The 23,675-nt window shown below is 45.0% G+C and overlaps 2 protein-coding genes across 2 annotated transcripts in view; both read left to right on the top strand.

Annotated features, from left to right (window-relative positions):
* Window positions 1-8,066: 8,066 nt before the first annotated feature.
* On the top strand, window positions 8,067-10,158 carry T265_08659 (hypothetical protein; the record flags this gene model as incomplete). Its single annotated transcript, XM_009174530.1, has 5 exons — window positions 8,067-8,119; window positions 9,148-9,255; window positions 9,379-9,874; window positions 9,913-9,982; window positions 10,019-10,158. 5 exons carry the CDS (start codon window positions 8,067-8,069, stop codon window positions 10,156-10,158), a joined length of 867 nt encoding a protein of 288 aa, XP_009172794.1.
* A 6,820-nt stretch (window positions 10,159-16,978) lies between these two features.
* T265_08657 (hypothetical protein) overlaps window positions 16,979-23,675 on the top strand; it is a gene marked incomplete at both ends in the record, with an annotated part of 20,718 nt that continues 14,021 nt past the window's right edge. Inside the window, 6 exons of the mRNA XM_009174528.1 lie at window positions 16,979-17,047; window positions 18,047-18,184; window positions 21,159-21,283; window positions 21,341-21,457; window positions 22,714-22,807; window positions 22,842-22,985. Of these exons, the coding sequence (XP_009172792.1) occupies window positions 16,979-17,047; window positions 18,047-18,184; window positions 21,159-21,283; window positions 21,341-21,457; window positions 22,714-22,807; window positions 22,842-22,985 (687 nt within the window). The remainder of the gene's footprint in view (window positions 17,048-18,046; window positions 18,185-21,158; window positions 21,284-21,340; window positions 21,458-22,713; window positions 22,808-22,841; window positions 22,986-23,675) is intronic.

Genomic DNA, 23,675 nt, shown 5'->3' with positions numbered 1-23,675 from the left:
CGTGGAAGCCGGGATTCCATCTTCAAAACTAAATCACCTTCGGTCATTTTTGATGACAATGGTACCTCTCCAGAGTTATTTTCTTAATGGCATAAACGAGACTGTCTCGCTTGTCGCGAACTTTGTACACAACGCCGTAAGTTCCGGATCCGATTTTCTTCTCTTTGACGTACCTTTCTTTGAACAATAACGTGTCTAAAAGTTAGTGTTTTGCGCGCGCACAAACCCATGATCAGGTTCAAATATGTACCATGAAATCTGTTGTTTTAAACAACACACCTCATCACCCTCGCGCGTGCGCTGATGAATATATAGGCACGAAGTTTATTCACAGACGGGGTGGCAAAGGTTGGAAGATGTTTAGTTGTTACGGTTTTGGTGTCAGATTCGCTTGCAGTCGAGGTGGGATGGAGAAAATATGGAAGTGTCCTCTTGTTTATAGAGTTCCCTGGCCACACAATGCTCTTATCTGTCAAACAATTGCGAATGCAGTAAAGCGTTTTACGCCACACTGTTGCATTATGTTGCGTATGTGAGAGAACCAGAAACCACCCAAATGTAGTTTCATATTATTGCAACCACTAAATTCAATTGTCCACCTAAGCAATTATGGTCCTTGTGGAAAAATTTCGTAGCATTACTGGGCCCTGGGATGTCTCACTGGGGCTCAAAAGTTTGGACTGATACTCTCAACACAGTAGCTTATCTCTTGCAGTCCATCAGAGACACGTTGTAATTTTTGAAATTTCAATTTATTTGTAATATTATTAGTTTTATCTCCCAACATGTAGGGAGCATGTAAATACTCCGTGCGATTGTTAGCCTTCACACTCGATAAAATGAGGAGATAATGCGCGTTATATATTTAACGAATGATCGCGCTGGAGAAGAAGTGCATTTCGTTCAGGCAGCCAAGCGAACTTGTCGACGAAAATCGTTTGCATAAGTAGACTTTGCCGATGTATGTCGCAGTTCGGACCCTAGAGCCATGTGGGTTATTAAACCTAAGAATCTGCTGCAATACACTGAATTGTGGTGAAAAAGGGAAGACAGCGAGGTCGAGCCTCAGACGTGTCCATTCACGCTATGCTACAGGGCACAGTGACCTCCGCCTAGGACTCCGGGTGGTGTTTGTTCTTGCCGTTCAGCGGCTTCCGTTCACCTGAACGGCAAAAACAAAATGTGTCACACTGCTCTTCACCTTCTCAGATTCATCCAGTACGCTTGCAAACGCAAAGACCCACTAAAAGGCATCTTAAAGCGTTTTGAACTGGACAGTAGATACAGCGTTAATCACCGCCGGAGGAAGGTTATTCTACGCACAAAGTACCGAAAATAGGAAAAGTTGTTGCCCGGTAACGGTCATGTTCCGGTCGTGTGCTAAATGAGTCAACAGTGGAAAATCCGTTGGCGACATAAGTGAGTGTTAGTTCACTTCAGAGGTGACGATACTCTAGAAGAAAGGGATCGGGCAACACAAGACGCGTTCCATAGTCAACAGATTTATGGCGGCAGACCGTCAAATACGCTCAATGAGGGTTCTGACTTTATTGCTCCCTGAGTAGACAACCTGGTTGGCATATTCAAGAAGCGGTTTTACTTGGATCGTCTCGAGTGTAGAGGTTCATGTGAGAAATAACGGGCAATGTGCCCTGAATCATCCTCAAAACGACGAATGCCTTTTGAGTCAATTTTCTCGTGCACTGAGGAGGACACTTTTGAACAGGGCCAGATACCTAAATTCCTTTTGTTATCTATTATCTAGACCATTCTCATCGTGTGTTTGCTGAGTCACCTCCGAATGACTCTTTCAGGGAAACATGACAGTCCAGCGAGTATTGCTTCACAGCTTACACGTACTTGTGTGGTTCCGTAGTGTTGTAAACGTAGGATTTCAAGTCGTCCACAAAACATGGACATGGACCTGAAGGGTTGTTGACGTAGACAGGAAGCAGAAGTGGACCCATATGGTGCACTTATGAACCCCTTTGAGACCGCTGCTGTAGAATTGTGATTCGGCCGTGCTTCCAGTCGAAACGTCCTATCTGACAAGGACGCCCTGATCGAGCGGAGAATTTCCCCTAGAATTGCGTATGATTTTAGCTGGTGGAGCAGCAGGACGAGTGCGTCTCTACAAACAGTCTTCGAGAAGTCGAGGAACATGACATCCGATATAAGCCATTAATCCCCGGCATAGCTCAAGCCATCTGAAAAGACGAGCATGTTCACTAAGCGAGAACGGTTTTGGGCGGACCCGTGTCGCGCTGTGGGTATCAATTTGTTGAGAATAATGTGATTTGAAAGGGTCCGAATAGGAACGGAATGGTCGCCTTCGTCGAGCATCTGACGAGAACAGGTATGTCTTTTGCCAAAGGTGAAGAACGTCCGCTTGAGTAAGGGTCAATTTGTTTAAACAGTGATTCGCAGTCAGATCTTGAGAAGATTAAATGTAACGAGGTCGCTGGTTCTGAATGAAAACCGTTATTGCATTCTCTGTGGGCGTTTCCGGGCGGGGCCCAGTATGGTGACCCGTTCTCGCATGTTGCAGCGCCGGATTTCTGATATAAAATAGTTCCTCGTTAAAAAATACCAGCCTAAATTCAATGTCTTCTGTAGTTATGTTTTTTTAAAAAAAGATGAGACCTCGTTTCCAGAATACGTCGAATAACTTCAGTAAGCTTTAGGTCCTTCCGACCGCACATTTTTCTTTTGGGCGGACATTGCTAGAACCTGGTGAATTTTTGGGCAACGCTCGTGTGTATTTCCTCTCCTGAAGCAGGTTTCAGTTTGAGTTGATCTAGGAATATATGCATTTCTCGGATGTCTACAGGACAAGAGTTCTGAATCTTTTTTCGACGCTCCAAGTTCCTGGTCCAGTAGCAGATGAAATCAATGTTCAAGTGATGAGTGAATTCTTAGCTAGAGGAGATCCGCCCTAGTGTTTGACTGAGGAATTGGACATTGGCAGCGGCGGATTATGCCGAAAAGGAAACATTTGTTCCACAGTGCATCACATAAAGGAGCAGGTGTGGCATTGGGAATGACAATTAGAATGGGCATGGACGCGCGTAACTGTAGGGAAGTGCCTCCCGTCATCCTGCGTTTTTAGTCTCATCGGAATATATAGTATCCTTCTATTGATGTCTCCGTATCAGAGACGCCCGGTGTGAGCAAGGTTTCTGTAGGTGCAATCATGGACGGTTGTTCAGGACAAGTCGAGTTTGATATTTCGCGAATTTGTTGAAAAATTAGGGTGTTTTTTGGGCAATCAAATCAACACTATCCGCCCTGCGTCAGAAGTTTTTGTTCACAGTGGTATGGCATCAGTGAGGATAGCCGTTTTAGCTGCTTGCGCCTACCCATGGCTCCAAATTGGTAAATGTTGCTTACTCGTCTGCGTCCCGCATTGGTGATTCCCGGAACTGCTATTGGACAGAATCTGTTATGCCCGTCCGCTATGATAGCTTAAATACATTTGTTCGCAGGAGTTCTAAACAATAGAGTTGTCTAAAGCCCTTTCTCACTCAAGTATACTAATAGGCGACAAGTTGATGCATTTTGCAATTTAAGGAATATATTCCTGACTGTGAATGACCCCGGGAGCGTTATTGCCGGGGAAAATGTAGCATTTTTCGGACACCTGTCTGCGAATAGCAGGGAAGAGATATTACTTAGTGATGCGCCTAATTCACAATGTTTGATTACGTCAAAGAGAGCAGCGAATTCGCGAGAAAATAGAGAAATTATTTATTTCATCATCGTAAGTGGAAGCGATGTTACCTACTTTTACTTATTATTGTAACTGGTGGGTCGACATCCAAGCCTCTCGTCGTCTGCCTCGCGTGCTCTGCGTTGCCAAGGCGCCTTTTTTCACGTTTGCAGACTTAATCAATTTGCGCTACTCACAATCGACGCTTGCAAGTGCCGAACTCCATGTTATCGCCCAAATAGAATGCCAAGGATGAGCCGGTTCAGAGCATGAATTCTAAATGTCAAATGTCTGCATGAACGGTCGCTTTATTATCGCGGATCATGGGTTTGGAACCCCGTATCTTGCACAACGTATCGATAATAAGTGAGTTCATTGAATACCGGACACTCATTTTACCATTTAACAGGCTGAATAGCCTATGCAAGGGCGCCAAATGCGTGTCTGAAGTGATGGCACACATGACCACTTGGTCGATCTCCGTGCCATCCATCCATTTGGGGCTCGTATTTAGTATTGTGTGCCCGAAGGTTTAGAGTATTTATCAAAGACTATTCGTGCCGTGCATGGTCTGTAAGTTAACGACAGCAACAAAGCATTAGAATGAGACCAGTTGCTCCTGCGAAAAAACATAGGCTGTCAGAAAGCTAACCATCAAACTACACTTCCACCCAGAATCGCCAAGTTTCGCCTGAGAAGACGATGGGTCGCCTACCTAGTCGAGATTGACGCAGACACCGACCTATTTCAGAACGAAGTTCGCCACTTGCCCCGGTACACGTGCATGAATGGTCCAAAGTCAACTGCAACATACTACCACATTTTAGATGGCGGAGCTCGAAATTCAGTCGCGAACTTTACTGCTTTGGTTCATCGCGTGGCATTCGTCGTTGACGGGGAGCCTGGTACAAGGAATATTATCAATTGGTTGGCCATGCTTCAGATGATATGAGAAACCCTCATTGAGTATAAAGCACAACCTCTGCTGTCGGTCATCCGTGACAGGCTGCGACAAATGCGGTGGCCTCGGCTTTCACTAATGGGAGTCTGCCGCAACGATAGAAGTCTTTTTTGTATAAAGGCTATCATTTTTGCGTTTTCGCGGACAAAAGGGTGTGATCCACGTTTAGGCGATCCTTCATAGCGTCTTTGAATGCAGTGAGTGTGACACAAGTCTGGAAAAAGCAAATCCCCTGCACAATTTTCTGCCGGCTCCACAGATTAAAAAGTGGACACCATAAAAGCCATAAGAAATATGAATTACGCACCCAACGTGGACTTGGGCGACATTCAGGAAAGTACAGAAAGAACTGAACTGTTTGAGGAGTACTTGGGGCTGCGAATAAATTCAGTCAGGTGTCGAAGTTCACTTAGAATGTTTCTTTCGTTCAAACTGTGTCTTGGAGGAAGCTGGCATTCGCTTTCTAGGGAAGCAGGATGTGTTGTTTTATAAGAATTGCGCCTGTTACGGCACACATATCAACATGCCTTGGCTTGCGATTTGCAGTGTTGCACATGACTCAAAATATTGATATCAAGACCAGACAATTTTACACTGCCCATCCGACTTCATTCTCCCCTATATAGGGAGCTCCGCGAATTAATAATGAACCATCAGTCTAATCCGTGGATTACCCTTCTTGAGCCCTCACGATTAAGCATTCGAAGGAGGAATAAAATCCATAAGTCCATGGTTTTGCGCGTCGAGAATGAGTCGTTTTTACACTGTACAAAGGTTTCCGAGCTGAAAATCCTCCGTTTGAACCAACCATCCTTAGATGGGGTCTGCGAATCGTGTAGTGGAAATGGGCCTATTTTCTGCAAAATTATTGGCGTCTGAAACGCCGTGATTCAGTAGAAATCGGACGCGCGTTGCATCCAGTGTAAAGAATTTAATACTCGTGCATATGAACGTTGGCCGCTGGCTGTCGCCAATCAGCGGTCATAATATCGTTGACGTAACGCGTAAGCGCCCAGTCTCTATGAATAGGCAAGCCCGATGACGGCAAATTTCAAGGTTAACTCTTAGGGTACTTCCTTCTCGAGGTTTGGCAATTCTTTGAAAACTTATTACAACATACTCTACAAAACGTGCTGCGAATAATAATGTCAGCATTTGACTGTTTTGTGAAGGATATGTCATTTTCATAACTGGAAATTTACCGGGTTACACTAATTTTGCCCAGCAACTTACCATGTTTCTTTGAGGATTCCCTTTTTTAAGCGAAGCCCAAGTTTAAGTATTTAACGTGAATAATAAGTAAACTACGATAAAAGGCGGGAAATTACAAACCAAGAGCAAAGCGTCAGAAGGAAATGAAGAAACTGTAAAAAATATTTTTTCGACGGCGAAAGCGTTTGGCTCATCTCTTTAGATGTCAGTTATGGGTTAGATATATGGTTACAGAATTCAGCCATTTCCACCGAACTTGTTTTGGTTGCAGGATTTTTGGGGCGTGCAAGCCGTGGATTACACATGTGAGTGAAAAATTGCGCGCTCCACCCCATTCCTTAGTGCCAAGCCTCGGAGGTCGAGAGAAACTCCTCCGGCGGTGAATTAAACACTCAAACTACCTATTCCGTGTAGTGTAGGTGCCACTAAAATCTTAGCGTTAATTAGTTGGAGCCTACAGGATACAATATTTGGATTTAAAATTTGAGCATGGGTAGTTGCCATAAATGGCGCAGTGGTCTGGCTACCCAATAAGTTATTTTACCAGGAGTGAGTGTAAAAAAATAATTACGCTAGATTGCATAAACAATCATAAAGGAGTCGGATGGAACAGATGCACCAATAATCTTTCTCTTTAAAATAGTTGGCCCAGGTCAGCGATTGAGCGATAATCCAATTCTGGTTGTCCAGGGTTTTTATTCTGAACAGTTTCCTAATGTAAGAGATTCCGAGGATAGTCTGAAGTGTTTTGATACGAGAGTTAGCACATGAGACCCGCTAATGACCGCCATAGGCGAGAGCGAAATCAGAAGAGGCGAAGCACGACGCGACGTTTGTATTGCGTTAAATTGTACAAGCGCGTGTTTTTGTAGTTTTTCGTATTCAATTCGTATTTAATTGGCAAAAAATGTTATGATGAGAGCAAAATAAAGGTAAAAACACCGCAATGACATCAGTTTAGGCTACAACATTTCGTTTAAAGAGCCGGTAAAATAACTTATCAAACACCGATTAAGTTCTACATGTAGGCAGCCTGAGTGACCTAGATAGGCTGCAAGAACACTCAGAACAACATGCAATTATTGCCCACCAAGATGATACCGATTCTTAAGCTGAATCAAAAAGCAGCGTGGAAAATCTACGTAAGACCGCCCTTTTGATATGCCAACCAAGTTGTCTACTCAGGGCGCAATAAAGTCAGAACCCTCAGTGAGCGTATTTGACGGTCTGCCGCCTTGAATCTGCTGACTATGGAACGCGTCTCGTGTTACCCGATCTCCTTCTTCCAGAGTATCGTCAACTTGTAGAGACGCACTCGTCCTGCTGCTCCACCAGCTAAAATCATACGCAATTCTAGGGGAAATTCTCCGCTCGATCGGGGCGTCCTTGTCAGATAGGACGTTTCGACTGGAAGCACGGCCGAATCACAATTCTACAGCAGCGGTGTCAAAGGGGTTCATAAGTGCACCATATGGGTCCACTTCTGCTTCCTGTCTACGTCAACAACCCTTCAGGTCCATGTCTATGTTTTGTGGACGACTTGAAATCCTACGTTTACAACACTACGGAACCACATAAGTACGTGTAAGCTGCGAAGCAATACTCGCTGGACTGTCATGTTTCCCTGAAAGAGTCATTCGGAGGTGACTCAGCAAACACACGATGAGAATGGTCTAGATAATAGATAACAAAAGGAATTTAGGTATCTGGCCCTGTTCAAAAGTGTCCTCCTCAGTGCACGAGAAAATTGACTCAAAAGGCATTCGTCGTTTTGAGGATGATTCAGGGCACATTGCCCGTTATTTCTCACATGAACCTCTACACTCGAGACGATCCAAGTAAAACCGCTTCTTGAATATGCCAACCAGGTTGTCTACTCAGGGAGCAATAAAGTCAGAACCCTCATTGAGCGTATTTGACGGTCTGCCGCCATAAATCTGTTGACTATGGAACGCGTCTTGTGTTGCCCGATCCCTTTCTTCTAGAGTATCGTCACCTCTGAAGTGAACTAACACTCACTTATGTCGCCAACGGATTTTCCACTGTTGACTCATTTAGCACACGACCGGAACATGACCGTTACCGGGCAACAACTTTTCCCATTTTCGGTACTTTGTGCGTAGAATAACCTTCCTCCGGCGGTGATTAACGCTGTATCTACTGTCCAGTTCAAAACGCTTTAAGATGCCTTTTAGTGGGTCTTTGCGTTTGCAAGCGTACTGGATGAATCTGAGAAGGTGAAGAGCAGTGTGACACATTTTGTTTTTGCCGTTCAGGTGAACGGAAGCCGCTGAACGGCAAGAACAAACACCACCCGGAGTCCTAGGCGGAGGTCACTGTGCCCTGTAGCATAGCGTGAATGGACACGTCTGAGGCTCGACCTCGCTGTCTTCCCTTTTTCACCACAATTCAGTGTATTGCAGCAGATTCTTAGGTTTAATAACCCACATGGCTCTAGGGTCCGAACTGCGACATACATCGGCAAAGTCTACTTATGCAAACGATTTTCGTCGACAAGTTCGCTTGGCTGCCTGAACGAAATGCACTTCTTCTCCAGCGCGATCATTCGTTAAATATATAACGCGCATTATCTCCTCATTTTATCGAGTGTGAAGGCTAACAATCGCACGGAGTATTTACATGCTCCCTACATGTTGGGAGATAAAACTAATAATATTACAAATAAATTGAAATTTCAAAAATTACAACGTGTCTCTGATGGACTGCAAGAGATAAGCTACTGTGTTGAGAGTATCAGTCCAAACTTTTGAGCCCCAGTGAGACATCCCAGGGCCCAGTAATGCTACGAAATTTTTCCACAAGGACCATAATTGCTTAGGTGGACAATTGAATTTAGTGGTTGCAATAATATGAAACTACATTTGGGTGGTTTCTGGTTCTCTCACATACGCAACATAATGCAACAGTGTGGCGTAAAACGCTTTACTGCATTCGCAATTGTTTGACAGATAAGAGCATTGTGTGGCCAGGGAACTCTATAAACAAGAGGACACTTCCATATTTTCTCCATCCCACCTCGACTGCAAGCGAATCTGACACCAAAACCGTAACAACTAAACATCTTCCAACCTTTGCCACCCCGTCTGTGAATAAACTTCGTGCCTATATATTCATCAGCGCACGCGCGAGGGTGATGAGGTGTGTTGTTTAAAACAACAGATTTCATGGTACATATTTGAACCTGATCATGGGTTTGTGCGCGCGCAAAACACTAACTTTTAGACACGTTATTGTTCAAAGAAAGGTACGTCAAAGAGAAGAAAATCGGATCCGGAACTTACGGCGTTGTGTACAAAGTTCGCGACAAGCGAGACAGTCTCGTTTATGCCATTAAGAAAATAACTCTGGAGAGGTACCATTGTCATCAAAAATGACCGAAGGTGATTTAGTTTTGAAGATGGAATCCCGGCTTCCACGATGAGGGAAATTGGAATACTTTTGGAACTAAATATTTATAAGCATCCCAATATAATAGGGTACAGAGCCTATTCCTTGTTCATTGGGAATATGAATGTAGAGTCCATGAGATAATCCACCGCAACCGTCAAATTTCAATCGTCTATGAGTATGCAGAATGGGACCTTAAGCGTTTCATGGAGGAAAACAACTTCAAGAAAACTTCGGAATACTCTTTGTCACATGCAGGATTGCCTATGAGCCTTGTGACGGTAGGATATCTTTCCCTTTTACTTTCCCAGTCATTTGGAAGGCAGCTTTTGAACGCCCTACACTTTTGCCATCAACTCAAAGTTTTTCATCGTGATTTGAAACCTTCGAATCTTTTGCTAACAAGAGAGGGATTCCTCAAACTAGCTGACTTCGGTTTATCCCGGACATACTCTATGTCAAATCGAACCTACTGTCATGAGGTTGTGACACTATGGTATCGAGCTCCGGAGTTAATGCTGGGGGCAAAACAGTACGACGAATCAATTGATACATGGAGTTTCGGCTGTATATTGTACGAAATGGTGAGAGTTTATCTTATTACCATCAATATGAAAAGCAGATAACAGGTGAAGTGCTATTTCCCGGAGACTCCGAAATAGACGAGTTATTTCTGGTATTCCGGATGTTCGGTAATTTTGCGCTGTTAAAGTCTCACAAACGCATAGGTACACCAACAGAGCAAACATGGAAGGGAGTTTCCAAGATGCCGGACTACAAAGAAGTATTCCCGAAATTTAAAGCAACCGGGTTTCAAAAGTGCCGAATCCCACCAGACGCCAAGATTATGTTGCAGGTGAAAGTGTAGTTTCCTGTTGATGAGATTCCGTAAACTCCGTAAGACCTATTTTTGTCGGCAGTACTAAGATCACACTGATTAGTGTAGGATGAAATGTCACGTTTCTGGATTCAACAGCTTTAGTGAAACCCTCCTAGTCAACTTCATGGCACGCTAAACTGTTTCTAAACAAATTGAGAAAGGCAAATACGACACTCCAGGAATTTCCGGGAGAATTAGCACTGAGGTCCCACGGCGAATATCTCTCAAATACGGTTGCTTACAATTGATCCTGACATTAATCCCCGAAAACGGCTGCACCCCAATAACTTCCGACCTCTTTTCAACGGAAAGTCACGAAGGTTTTTCGTTTTCCCATGTCGATTTGAATGTCCGGACTTTACGCGCTTTCCAAGGGATTCATTTAATTAAAAGTAAATTGCCCATGTGGTGACTCATCGCTTTGAACAGAACGTCTCGATGGCGCCCTATAAAAGTAAGTGATTCCACAATTTCCACGTAATTGCTAGTATCGGGATAAACGTCCACTTTGAGATACCCGGCATGGAAGTTGCGCCGCATATGTTCGCGTTTGGGTTAAACTCAGTATCAGTGAGAAAATCCTAAACTTTAGAGCGCGTGTGTACTTTTAGTCTCACAGCGGCAAGCGTGAGCGGCATGCAAGAACTGTTCAAAGAAGCATGTCACAGTTGCATTTTGGATGATATTAAACGTAAACTAGAACAGTTAGCCATGGTCCTGTAAGAGGATTGATCACCGAATCGGTTTATCAGCCAATATTCAGTTTTGATAAAGTGGACAACTGCCGGAGATTTCACTCAAAGGCACCCGAGGGTCAGAATGTATCCAGAAAGCACGGTGCTTGGAATGACCGAAGAATGCGGAAGAGAGTGACCACTTTAACCCGAAGATTACATACTACAAGAGTAGAAACACCCTTCGTGGGACATAAATGTGCAGTGAAAACCATTTCGGCGGTACACTCGGATGCCTCCTGTCAGACGAGAAGAAATAGCCTCTATAATGAAAACAAAACGTCAGTTTTCAGCCAACAAACCATGCACTGAAATGCAGTGGTTCTCATCCCTGTCACCTAGTTCACCGTGAATAAGGAGAATGAAGGCCGAAGTGCTGACAGGAAGTGAAAGCACGTACTAAAGACAGCCTTGATGATACTCAGGCGAAGCATGGCCAACCAATTGATAATATTCCTTGTACCAGGCTCTCGTCAACGACGAATGCCACGCGATGAACCAAAGCAGTAAAGTTCGCGACTGAATTTCGAGCTCCGCCATCTAAAATGTGGTAGTATGTTGCAGTTGACTTTGGACCATTCATGCACGTGTACCGGGGCAAGTGGCGAACTTCGTTCTGAAATAGGTCGGTGTCTGCGTCAATCTCGACTAGGTAGGCGACCCATCGTCTTCTCAGGCGAAACTTGGCGATTCTGGGTGGAAGTGTAGTTTGATGGTTAGCTTTCTGACAGCCTATGTTTTTTCGCAGGAGCAACTGGTCTCATTCTAATGCTTTGTTGCTGTCGTTAACTTACAGACCATGCACGGCACGAATAGTCTTTGATAAATACTCTAAACCTTCGGGCACACAATACTAAATACGAGCCCCAAATGGATGGATGGCACGGAGATCGACCAAGTGGTCATGTGTGCCATCACTTCAGACACGCATTTGGCGCCCTTGCATAGGCTATTCAGCCTGTTAAATGGTAAAATGAGTGTCCGGTATTCAATGAACTCACTTATTATCGATACGTTGTGCAAGATACGGGGTTCCAAACCCATGATCCGCGATAATAAAGCGACCGTTCATGCAGACATTTGACATTTAGAATTCATGCTCTGAACCGGCGCATACTTGGCATTATATTTGGGCGATAACATGGAGTTCGGCACTTGCAAGCGTCGATTGTGCGTAGCGCAAATTGATTAAGTCTGCAAACGTGAAAAAAGGCGCCTTGGCAACGCAGAGCACGCGAGGCAGACGACGAGAGGCTTGGATGTCGACCCACCAGTTACAATAATAAGTAAAAGTAGGTAACATCGCTTCCACTTACGATGATGAAATAAATAATTTCTCTATTTTCTCGCGAATTCGCTGCTCTCTTTGACGTAATCAAACATTGTGAATTAGGCGCATCACTAAGTAATATCTCTTCCCTGCTATTCGCAGACAGGTGTCCGAAAAATGCTACATTTTCCCCGGCAATAACGCTCCCGGGGTCATTCACAGTCAGGAATATATTCCTTAAATTGCAAAATGCATCAACTTGTCGCCTATTAGTATACTTGAGTGAGAAAGGGCTTTAGACAACTCTATTGTTTAGAACTCCTGCGAACAAATGTATTTAAGCTATCATAGCGGACGGGCATAACAGATTCTGTCCAATAGCAGTTCCGGGAATCACCAATGCGGGACGCAGACGAGTAAGCAACATTTACCAATTTGGAGCCATGGGTAGGCGCAAGCAGCTAAAACGGCTATCCTCACTGATGCCATACCACTGTGAACAAAAACTTCTGACGCAGGGCGGATAGTGTTGATTTGATTGCCCAAAAAACACCCTAATTTTTCAACAAATTCGCGAAATATCAAACTCGACTTGTCCTGAACAACCGTCCATGATTGCACCTACAGAAACCTTGCTCACACCGGGCGTCTCTGATACGGAGACATCAATAGAAGGATACTATATGTTCCGATGAGACTAAAAACGCAGGATGACGGGAGGCACTTCCCTACAGTTACGCGCGTCCATGCCCATTCTAATTGTCATTCCCAATGCCACACCTGCTCCTTTATGTGATGCACTGTGGAACAAATGTTTCCTTTTCGGCATAATCCGCCGCTGCCAATGTCCAATTCCTCAGTCAAACACTAGGGCGGATCTCCTCTAGCTAAGAATTCACTCATCACTTGAACATTGATTTCATCTGCTACTGGACCAGGAACTTGGAGCGTCGAAAAAAGATTCAGAACTCTTGTCCTGTAGACATCCGAGAAATGCATATATTCCTAGATCAACTCAAACTGAAACCTGCTTCAGGAGAGGAAATACACACGAGCGTTGCCCAAAAATTCACCAGGTTCTAGCAATGTCCGCCCAAAAGAAAAATGTGCGGTCGGAAGGACCTAAAGCTTACTGAAGTTATTCGACGTCTTCTGGAAACGAGGTCTCATCTTTTTTTAAAAAAACATAACTACAGAAGACATTGAATTTAGGCTGGTATTTTTTAACGAGGAACTATTTTATATCAGAAATCCGGCGCTGCAACATGCGAGAACGGGTCACCATACTGGGCCCCGCCCGGAAACGCCCACAGAGAATGCAATAACGGTTTTCATTCAGAACCAGCGACCTCGTTACATTTAATCTTCTCAAGATCTGACTGCGAATCACTGTTTAAACAAATTGACCCTTACTCAAGCGGACGTTCTTCACCTTTCGCAAAAGACATACCTGTTCTCGTCAGACGCTCGACGAAGGCGACCATTCCTCTGATTGGACGAAAGTGATCGTCACGCCATTATACAAAACTGGTGGCCCTTATTGCTCGACAGCTACCTGGGAGTGTGATGTAACGCGTTCCTATTCGGACCCATTCAAATCACATTATTCTCAAAAAATTGATACCCACAGCGCAACACGGGTCCGCCCAAAACCGTTCTCGCTTAGTGAACATGCTCGTCTTTTCAGATGGCTTGAGCTATGCCGGGGATTAATGGCTTATATCGGATGTCATGTTCCTCGACTTCTCGAAGACTGTTTGTAGAGACGCACTCGTCCTGCTGCTCCACCAGCTAAAATCATACGCAATTCTAGGGGAAATTCTCCGCTCGATCGGGGCGTCCTTGTCAGATAGGACGTTTCGACTGGAAGCACGGCCGAATCACAATTCTACAGCAGCGGTGTCAAAGGGGTTCATAAGTGCACCATATGGGTCCACTTCTGCTTCCTGTCTACGTCAACAACCCTTCAGGTCCATGTCTATGTTTTGTGGACGACTTGAAATCCTACGTTTACAACACTACGGAACCACATAAGTACGTGTAAGCTGCGAAGCAATACTCGCTGGACTGTCATGTTTCCCTGAAAGAGTCATTCGGAGGTGACTCAGCAAACACACGATGAGAATGGTCTAGATAATAGATAACAAAAGGAATTTAGGTATCTGGCCCTGTTCAAAAGTGTCCTCCTCAGTGCACGAGAAAATTGACTCAAAAGGCATTCGTCGTTTTGAGGATGATTCAGGGCACATTGCCCGTTATTTCTCACATGAACCTCTACACTCGAGACGATCCAAGTAAAACCGCTTCTTGAATATGCCAACCAGGTTGTCTACTCAGGGAGCAATAAAGTCAGAACCCTCATTGAGCGTATTTGACGGTCTGCCGCCATAAATCTGTTGACTATGGAACGCGTCTTGTGTTGCCCGATCCCTTTCTTCTAGAGTATCGTCACCTCTGAAGTGAACTAACACTCACTTATGTCGCCAACGGATTTTCCACTGTTGACTCATTTAGCACACGACCGGAACATGACCGTTATCGGGCAACAACTTTTCCTATTTTCGGTACTTTGTGCGTAGAATAACCTTCCTCCGGCGGTGATTAACGCTGTATCTACTGCCCAGTTCAAAACGCTTTAAGATGCCTTTTAGTGGGTGCGTTCGTTTGCAAGCGTACTGGATGAAGCTGAGAAGGTGAAGAGTAGTGTGACACTTTTTTGTTTTTGCCGTTCAGGTGAGCGGCGCTGAACGGCGTACTGGATGAAGCTGAGAAGGTGAAGAGTAGTGTGACACTTTTTTGTTTTTGCCGTTCAGGTGAGCGGAATCCGCTGAACGGCAAGTACAAACACCACCCGGAATCCTAGGTGAAGGTCACACTGCCCTGTTCCAAACTGTCAATCGTTGACTCTCTGATTGGGCGCTCAATCAGCCAATAACAGACAGGCAATGGGAAACGGTTGCTCGCCGTGCCATATGCGCGTGGATCCAAAGATCCTGGCTCTACATATGTGCATACAGGCCTCAGAGCTAGCACGTTGCTCACTCACACACGGTAGACGCAGCCCCAGATACAGCAACCTCTGCACACGCTCACCAGCTTAACGCACCACACCACTAGCACCGGCCGGTTCACGTAGGCCATGGTTCACCGGGGACGGTGTTCTTCAAAAAGGAGGCCAGTATAGTATACGGTGTCTGTCTAATTCATGTGTAAGTATTGGTGATGTACAACCTTGCTTACTGGGCTTTGGCTCATGAGCTTCGTTTCTGTCTTCCATCCACAGAAATTGTCGTGAACACCTTTTCGGAGAATTACTGTCCCCTGGTGCTTCCATAGCGTGCATATTACAGATAAACTGGTGTGGGTTTGTATTGGGCGACCGAAAGGAAGCGTCTCTGCTTGATTGGCTACCTGTTGACATGCGCCCCTGCATAATCCGTTTGGTGACATCTGTGAGAAAATCTAGAAGAAGTGCGGTCCATCGCACCTTGCTTATTGTGTCTGGTTATCCCCCAATTGGCTGTATCTCTGAGTCTGCCGAGGACAGCTTATGTAACGCTCTAGCTTCCCTTCTACAGCGGGCTTGAAGATCAGATGTCGTTACAGTTGCTGAGGACGTGAAGACCCATTTAGTTAGAGTAAGCCCTGCTGAGGCCCGATTGGGTGGTCGTCTTGGATTGGACACGAGACGCACGGACAACGGGATTACTTACTTCAGGTGTGTGGCGATCATATACTGTTCCTTTGTAGTTCGGATTTCTGGAACAGTGGAAATCGTTTGACAATGTGGCGCCCACCAAAAACCAGCACTGAATCCAAATAGACCGCATCGCCGTCAGTTATCGGTGGCGAGAGTCGATCGCCGCCTGCCACTTCTTCTGGAACACCAGCGTGGACTCCGACCATACACCTGTACGCTGCTGATTTTTAGTGCTCTTTTCAAGTCTACGCAAAAACGTGCAAACTTCGCTTAGCCATTGAGAAGCTGGTGGATTTAGAGGTCAAACTTAACTATCAGAACCAGCTCCTCGAGCGCCTGCCGGTCGATGCGACGTCGGATATAAACGGCCATTAGGGAAATTTATCCAAATTCCTTAAGGCCAAAACTTCTGTTTGCGGTACAACCCAGCCAATCTCACCCAAACACTGGATCTGTGATAAGACCGCGATGGCTCAGTGGTTGGAGTGCAAATTTACTGACCGGAAGGTCCATGGTTCGGACCCGATCTCCATCGATCGACTTCTCCCCTCTCTAATCTTGAGCAACATAGCAGTATCCCAGCCCTCGTGCTTCTTTTGGGTGTCGTAGCAGCTAGGCAACCGAAGGGTGTCGCAGCTGAACGAATATTGTTATCTTTTTAGGACCGTGTCTTTACTGGAAACCCGGCAACAGATCCCTCCCTCCCCACCGCAACCACAACCCCACTCGACGCACTAACCGACGCCAGGTCAAACTGAGTGTTCATACAGACTGGGAAGCTCGGCGGACTCGAAAGGCCGAAGAATTGGAAGATGTAAAGGATGTCGGAAGCGTCCTCAAGCTGTTCCACTTGACTCGTCCAACTGGCCTTGGGAAGGAGACCAGCCTTCAGGATTCTTAAAACAAACTTCGAACTGTTTAAGTTTGTCAGTGAAGTCAGATGCACAGAAGCTGCAGCTGAACATGACACATGGCGAACAAGGTCAATCCTAGTACTGAAATCTGAAGGGTGAATATTCATCTTGGAGTGGGTTAGGGTTAAGAGGCCTCCTTAGCAGTTCATTTTTACTTACCCGCCCTGCTGTGTGCAACAAGTAAGGCGGCATGGCTGCTGACGTCGCGCGACGGCCGATGTGGCTTGATACTACTTCAGGGGTAACATTCGTGGTTGGAGTGAGCATTATGGGTTGAGACATAGATGCCCCACTTCGAGTACTGCCGCGCGCAGCACGTGCGTTTGAAGCAGCATCGTCGTTCTTTCAGCTGTGACTTCTTTCCTTGTCTAGATGCCATGCCACTCAAAGGTATCACGAAGGCTGAGGTGGTGCCAAGTTGCTAAATCGTAGACAGGAGCTCTCGAGATGTGAAGGTTGGGTTCTGACGACGGACTTGAGCCGCGTCAGGCTCATGGAAAGGTTTATTTATTTTTCGATGATACTGGGTGATTCGCCGATGGTTACGGTTAACCGTCGGGTAATCGGGATGTGCAGTTTCCACTGTGAATCTTTTCTAACCCGTTCTTTCTCTGGGTGGGAGGAGCATTAATGTGGGCATGCTGGTCGGAACATTCGTGCTTATTTTACACCCAACACAGAGGACAGTACATTTCCAACGAATGCGATTAGTCCCGCTGTTCTTTCTCGGACTTCTCCCTTTCGGTCTTCCTGGCATGGGTGTGGAACGAAATTCCAACCAATATTACTCGCAAGATTACCGCGGCACTGAACCCTGACCACTACATCAAGGTGAACTCTTTAGGTCGAGATAATGTGCGAACCATATCCCAAATATCCAGCAGCAAATGCACCCACTGCCTTCTGTAAACCTGGTATGATTCATGTTGATTTGTTAGATTGGATCACGGGTTTCTCATTTCACACAAGCATGACATATAACAGCTGCATCATTGTCTTAGTCACTGGATGAGAACCCTTAAGATTTGCTGAACAACACAACAGCAGAATTCACCTCATTACTCCTGTCCCGATGTCACCATTTATGGCTTATGTTGTGGCTTGTGTTGGGTGATCAAATGATCAAACATCGAAAATCAGATTGTTCCTGCTAACCCTCCCTATCAATCACCAAGTTTTCCGCAAAGGCATTCAGCTGCATTCGTGCTTCCGGTTCGTTTTCAGGTTTTTACTGTTTTCTATTCATTTGTCTTCACAGGGAATGAATAATGGACGTTTGCCGCACTCCGATTTCCTAAAAGCCATAAAAACTGTCTTTTCTCATCTTCAACATCGCGCCGATGCATACAGCCAATGGTCGATCGAAGAATTAACCAACCCTGTTTCAGTTGAACTGGTTTGTCGTCAGTATTTCCCCGCCACCGAGTGCCTTTCAGCCGAAGGAAACATCGTTGTGGAATACAGAGTACTGTATAGCGATGCATACGAGGTCCCTGTATTACTTTTTCGGTATCAGGACGCTGACGGATACCCTTTGTCTTCGTACCTCATCCCACAACTCGGCGGTGACAATAACTGTGCTACAACGAATTTGCTGTCAGGCATAAGCCAAATAGAGCACGCTCACTTTGGCATACCTTATTTTCAGTTTCATCCGTGTAAAACTGCGGAAATGATGCAGCAGGCCTTGGGACGGATGCACTCGAATAACGTCGAATATGCAGTGCAGTATCTTCTCGCATGGCTTTCATCCGTAGGTTCACCTCTCGGACTTCTATTGCCTCAGGATTTGGCTGCGATTGTATGCGTGGCGAGTGTTGATGCGATATAAAGCAGTCAGGCGTCTGTTTTCTAGCCGATGAACAAAATCTGCACGCCTTGCAGAAGTAATGAACTTCATGCCTAGACTTGCACTTATCTCATGGGGATTACCAGTGCAACACATGCAGTGCGTAAATTCAGCATCAGTGGACACCGAGCTAGTGTCAGCCGTCTGGATCGGAGCTGACTGATGCGTCCGTGCCTATTTGAGGTGCCAGGAGGTGATTCTCTGTTCTTCAGATAACCATTTAACGGGACCAGATTTCCGATGTACCACTCACTGGTTTATCTGCATGGCTTGAAACTGTGAAGTTTGAAGCGATGCTGGTGTGCGGTAACTTCGCAATGAAGTGTATTAGATCCATATTGCCGCAATCACTTTGAGCACTCCATTAACATTACTGATTTGCTTTAATGTTAGTCTGTTTTCTTTTATCCAACTACAGTTCGACTCTCGAGGTTTTTTTCTTGCTTTCTAATTGTGTCCATACATGCTTGTACCCCATGAAGAAGACTTCCTACTTGACAATGTCTTACATGGCTCACCTTGCATCTCGAAATATAAACGTTTGAAAGGAATTCTTGTTTTTCCTAACGTTTAAGTAGTAGTCGCCCTTAGCTCTGATTATTACTTTGGCAGCTTATTTTTGGTTGATTGACCTGTGAAACCTGACAACTGTCGTAGTGAAAGGGGCTATGTGAGTTTACTATTCACCAGCTCACTAACAAGCGGTCGGCGTTGGTTGAGGTCACCTGTGCAAGCCATGCCAATAGCCGTTTTCTTTCTAGTTATGATCGCTCGCTAATTTGCACGCGAATAAAGTCGTGATAACGAAGACGAATTTAGAGCTCAGGAGATCCGAAACGACTTCGGAGACTCAACACCATATTGTGACTTCTCACTGAGCTCTTTAAATAGGAAATTACAACACTTCATAGGAAAAATTAGAAAAAACTTCTTTATGAAGTTGTTTTTACCTTTCTTATCAACGTGTGTTATGAGTCGACTGCATTATCTCATTCAGTTTCACCTCCTTTCGGATACTGAATTCACTTTTTTGAAGATCGGTTGGAGCTATTTGTGCTCCTTCGACCTTTTATCCATTGCGCTACTACCACGCTATTGTCCTATGATAATTCAGACGTCCAAACCAAGCAACCGTGCTTCTCCATTCACGAATGTCTCCTCAGTTTTGATTCAGCCAGGTGACGCTGGCATAATTTTGATTATCGGTTTTTGGTGTCTCTTCCAAAGTTATCCGAAAATGTGGAAAATACTGTTCCACCAATGGGGTAGGTATGACGAAGCGTGCGAGTAATAGGTTTTCAACACCAAGACATGTTGTTTTTGTGCAAAGTATACTGCACGCCGGAGATCTGTGGCACCTGATTATTTCCCGGAGATGGAAAACCATAGACACGTTTTATCTAAGCCTTAACGAAAGTGAAGAAACAGGGTGCTAATCTGTTTATGCCGAACTTTGTGCACAGAGTAAATAGGTAGCCGTATAATTGTTTCAACTGTTGTGAGGTGCAAATTATAGGTCATAGATTGTGCCCTAATGCTCTTTTTTTATTATTTCATCAATTCAGGAAAAGTTGTGCAGCCAGGCCTATTCGCTGACTCAGGTGGTGCTAGCCGATGACAGTAATGAGACACGAATGTGTTTTATGTGAAGGCTTTATACTCAGAAATGGCTATCCGGAAGGGTTTCGAAACACAGACCTTTCATTGGTCTACCATGCTTCCCAATAATGGGTATGAACAACGGATAAAGCATCCTGAAGAGTCAGTTTTGGTGGCATCACACGAATTAGGCTGGCATCTTGGCTCATAAATACGGTACTCCATGTTTGGCACAACTTGGGAAAAGATAAGAACGAATTCCTAAAATGGATGTTTATTGGAAAGTGTCGCACACTGTCTAAACCATTTTCCAGCTTTGTGTATGGGTTCCACTGCCATTTATATTGACTTGAAACAGTTTTTCCAAGCTCACCAGTTTCCACGGCTATCAATTTACCACTCTGTCTTGATCATCCGAAATGCAATTGGGCTCCTGCCATGATGAGAATCCTTTTCCGTGCATCTGCCATCCGACTTGGTCAAATAGTTTTTCGTGTGCAGAAATCAAATAGAGTTTATCTTGTGGTTGGACAGACTACATGACTGCTAAATATTCATCAGCCGGCAGTGCCTGGTTATGTCGGCCTCATCGCCTTTTTTAAAGGCTGGGCCATGCCAACCTACAGTGTAATTGGATCAGTGGGATATCACCGAAAGACGGAGCTCGTAAAAGCATATTCAGTACGAAAGTAGTAGTTTGGGAACTGGCTAGTGTGGCGAGTTCGAAACTTCCCAGTAACGGCTCTATCCTTGATGAAATAATGTTGTGCCATACTGTTGATTCGAGCCTCAGTTTCTCCGAATCGACTGCGTTTCCGGGGTCTTTCCGGGCGAGGGATGGGGATATTTTGTTGTCATGAAAACACGTAACCGATTTGAGCCTTTATACGTCTGTGCATCATGTTCACATTCTAGTGGTTAGAGCGCGAATTTACTAATCGGAAGGTCCGTTGTTCGAACCCGACCTTTGCCCCTTGACTTCCCCTGTCTACGTTTCGCAAACCTGACAGCATCCCAGCCCTCGTGCTTCCTTTTGGTGGCATGGTAGTAAGGCACCGAAAGGGTGCTACAGTTGAACAATTTTATTGTCTCACCGGCTATAAGTTATAAGACGGTTCCACATAGCAGCAACAGCTGCGCGCGATATTACCTACTCCGTGTGGGGTCAATTGCGATATTTCGATGTGGCGGACAAGTCAGGCAGCAGGTGCTGACCCATGCGTATGGACATAAATTGACGAACAACATATTCGGTACTGTGCCATGGGTATTGCTCGACTCTTATTGCTCAAACAAAACTTGGCACTGACTGAGGAAAAGTGGACTGGATGTTTTATTGGGTAGTTGTTATCATCATCATCATCGACAGTGTAACATCAGTGTTCACCACTAGTAGTTCGGTGCCGTATACATCATAACTAGTTCCGGATAACGGCGACGTAGGTCCAGAATGTCGGTGACACCACAGGGCAGGATAGATAGGCAAGCTGCTGGACATGGTCGGCCAAACTTCAGTCTGCACCCAACACTTAGTTATCTTCCGTGACTCCATGCAGCTGCTCGCATGCGATGGCTTCCGCACCTTGGATTACTGTTTTTACTGGGTGGGCCAAACGGATGAGTCCCTCATGTTTTGTTGCAGTCAGTTTAGAAGATGGTCAATGTTTTTAGTGTCACCTTTCCGCCTCACACTTGACTAGCTATGTCACCACGTAATCTACGGTCCGTGCGGACATCGCTGTCGATTACTGAGTTGGGAAACTCCCCCCTGTGATGTCATGGGGCCGGCTTACTTCCTGGTTGGGGTTAATCAAAATGACTCGCAAAAGCACTGTTGCAGAAAGCGATCACTGTCATTTTATCGTCTTTTTACGAGTAACAATTAGGATGGATTGTCATTAGAGCTCTGTATGCTTGTGTTCCACGGGTATAGTCTGCTGTTTTTCAGCGTATCAGATCCTGAAGGTTGGAATCACCCCGTTTTTTGAGACGCTGTTTTTTTTATAAAAAAAAAGGTTAGACGTGATGTCCCCACAGTGTCCATCCTATACAGAGTACCGGTCCACTGGTGGTATACGGCTTGCTGTTGTTTAGGGAAGTACTGCTGCCAAATCTATTTGGTTCGGCCCTCAGTCTGGGTTGGGTTTCCGATTTTCGAGTAATGTACACCACAGTAACCCGTTTCTAGATGTGGTTCCAAACAATTAAGGTAACCAGAGGATCGTGCCATCAGTCGAGGTGCGCGTGGGTATAAGAAAGGTTTCCTACTTATTTCGACTTCCTCGTATTGTCACCGCTCTCCCCGTAGTTCACACCGGGTTTCCTGACCTTACAGTCATTTCCTGCGATTCCACGTTCGTTGAGTAAAACAATGTGTGGTTCTACTGTGATCAAGTGACATGTGCGTGTGTGGACCAAGTACCCTGAGTGTTGCTGCAATCAACCATTTCCTCACCACACTTTACCATTTTTTGCAGCACTGCTATGGATAAAGAACTCAAAAGCAAACTGAAAGATGCAAAAAAGTTCTATCAGAAAGGAGAGTACGATGAATGCCAAAAGCTAACTCAGGTAACGTGATCAAACACAAGTAATTTGCTTGCAGGAAATTTTAACTGAGGATTCGAAAAGTTACCAAGCCCTGGTTTTGAAGGCAGCTTGTTGTGATCAGTTGGAATGTGAAGACGAGGCGGCCGATTGCTTCTTCCATGCTATCAACGTTGATCCTGGTAGTATGTTGGCTTGGCAAGTAAGACACCTGAGACATTTACTTCGTGGATCGTGCTCTTCACCCTTTTTTGGCTTCTGGGTGAATTTTCCTTTAAGAGAGTTCCACCATACACCCAACACCTAGCTCCCCATGCTGTACTTCTGTCCAGTCTGTTGACATGTATCGGCGAGTATCGTGTTCATAACGGAAGGCTATCGTCCTGAGACGATCCGCTCTAAATAACCAAACATCATATCAACTGGACGGACTTACCGTGAGCCAGTTACGGAGTAGACGAGTACATGCCCTCATTGGTCGGATGTTAACCAATCAGGACTGAGCGTTTATAGCTCGGCTCGTCTTGTCACCCTCCACGAAAATTCTTGCGGATTCTTGTGGAACATGCCAGAACAACCGTATAAATACAGTTGTAATAATTTTCCTTTGTCCCCATAAAAGGTTGTCTCAACCTACCGGTCCTTTTGATATTCTACACTAAGCGGAACAGCAAGCCAAATACCGGCATGAAAGTTGCACTACCGTTCGCAACACACAACAGCGTTGCTATCTGTCTACATATTTTCACAATTGCTGTTATCCTAGAATACCAACTGTGATCGGTGTTTGTTAATTTGGTTGGTTTCACTCTCAATGGTACATTGTATTTCGCGTGTATGTTTAATATCATATTTATCATATTTTTTATATTATTCATATTATATATATATA

Source organism: Opisthorchis viverrini (assembly GCF_000715545.1).
Source record: "Opisthorchis viverrini unplaced genomic scaffold opera_v5_235, whole genome shotgun sequence".
Taxonomy (NCBI): Eukaryota; Metazoa; Platyhelminthes; class Trematoda; order Opisthorchiida; family Opisthorchiidae; genus Opisthorchis; species Opisthorchis viverrini.
This window is presented reverse-complemented; position numbering and strand designations above follow the sequence as displayed.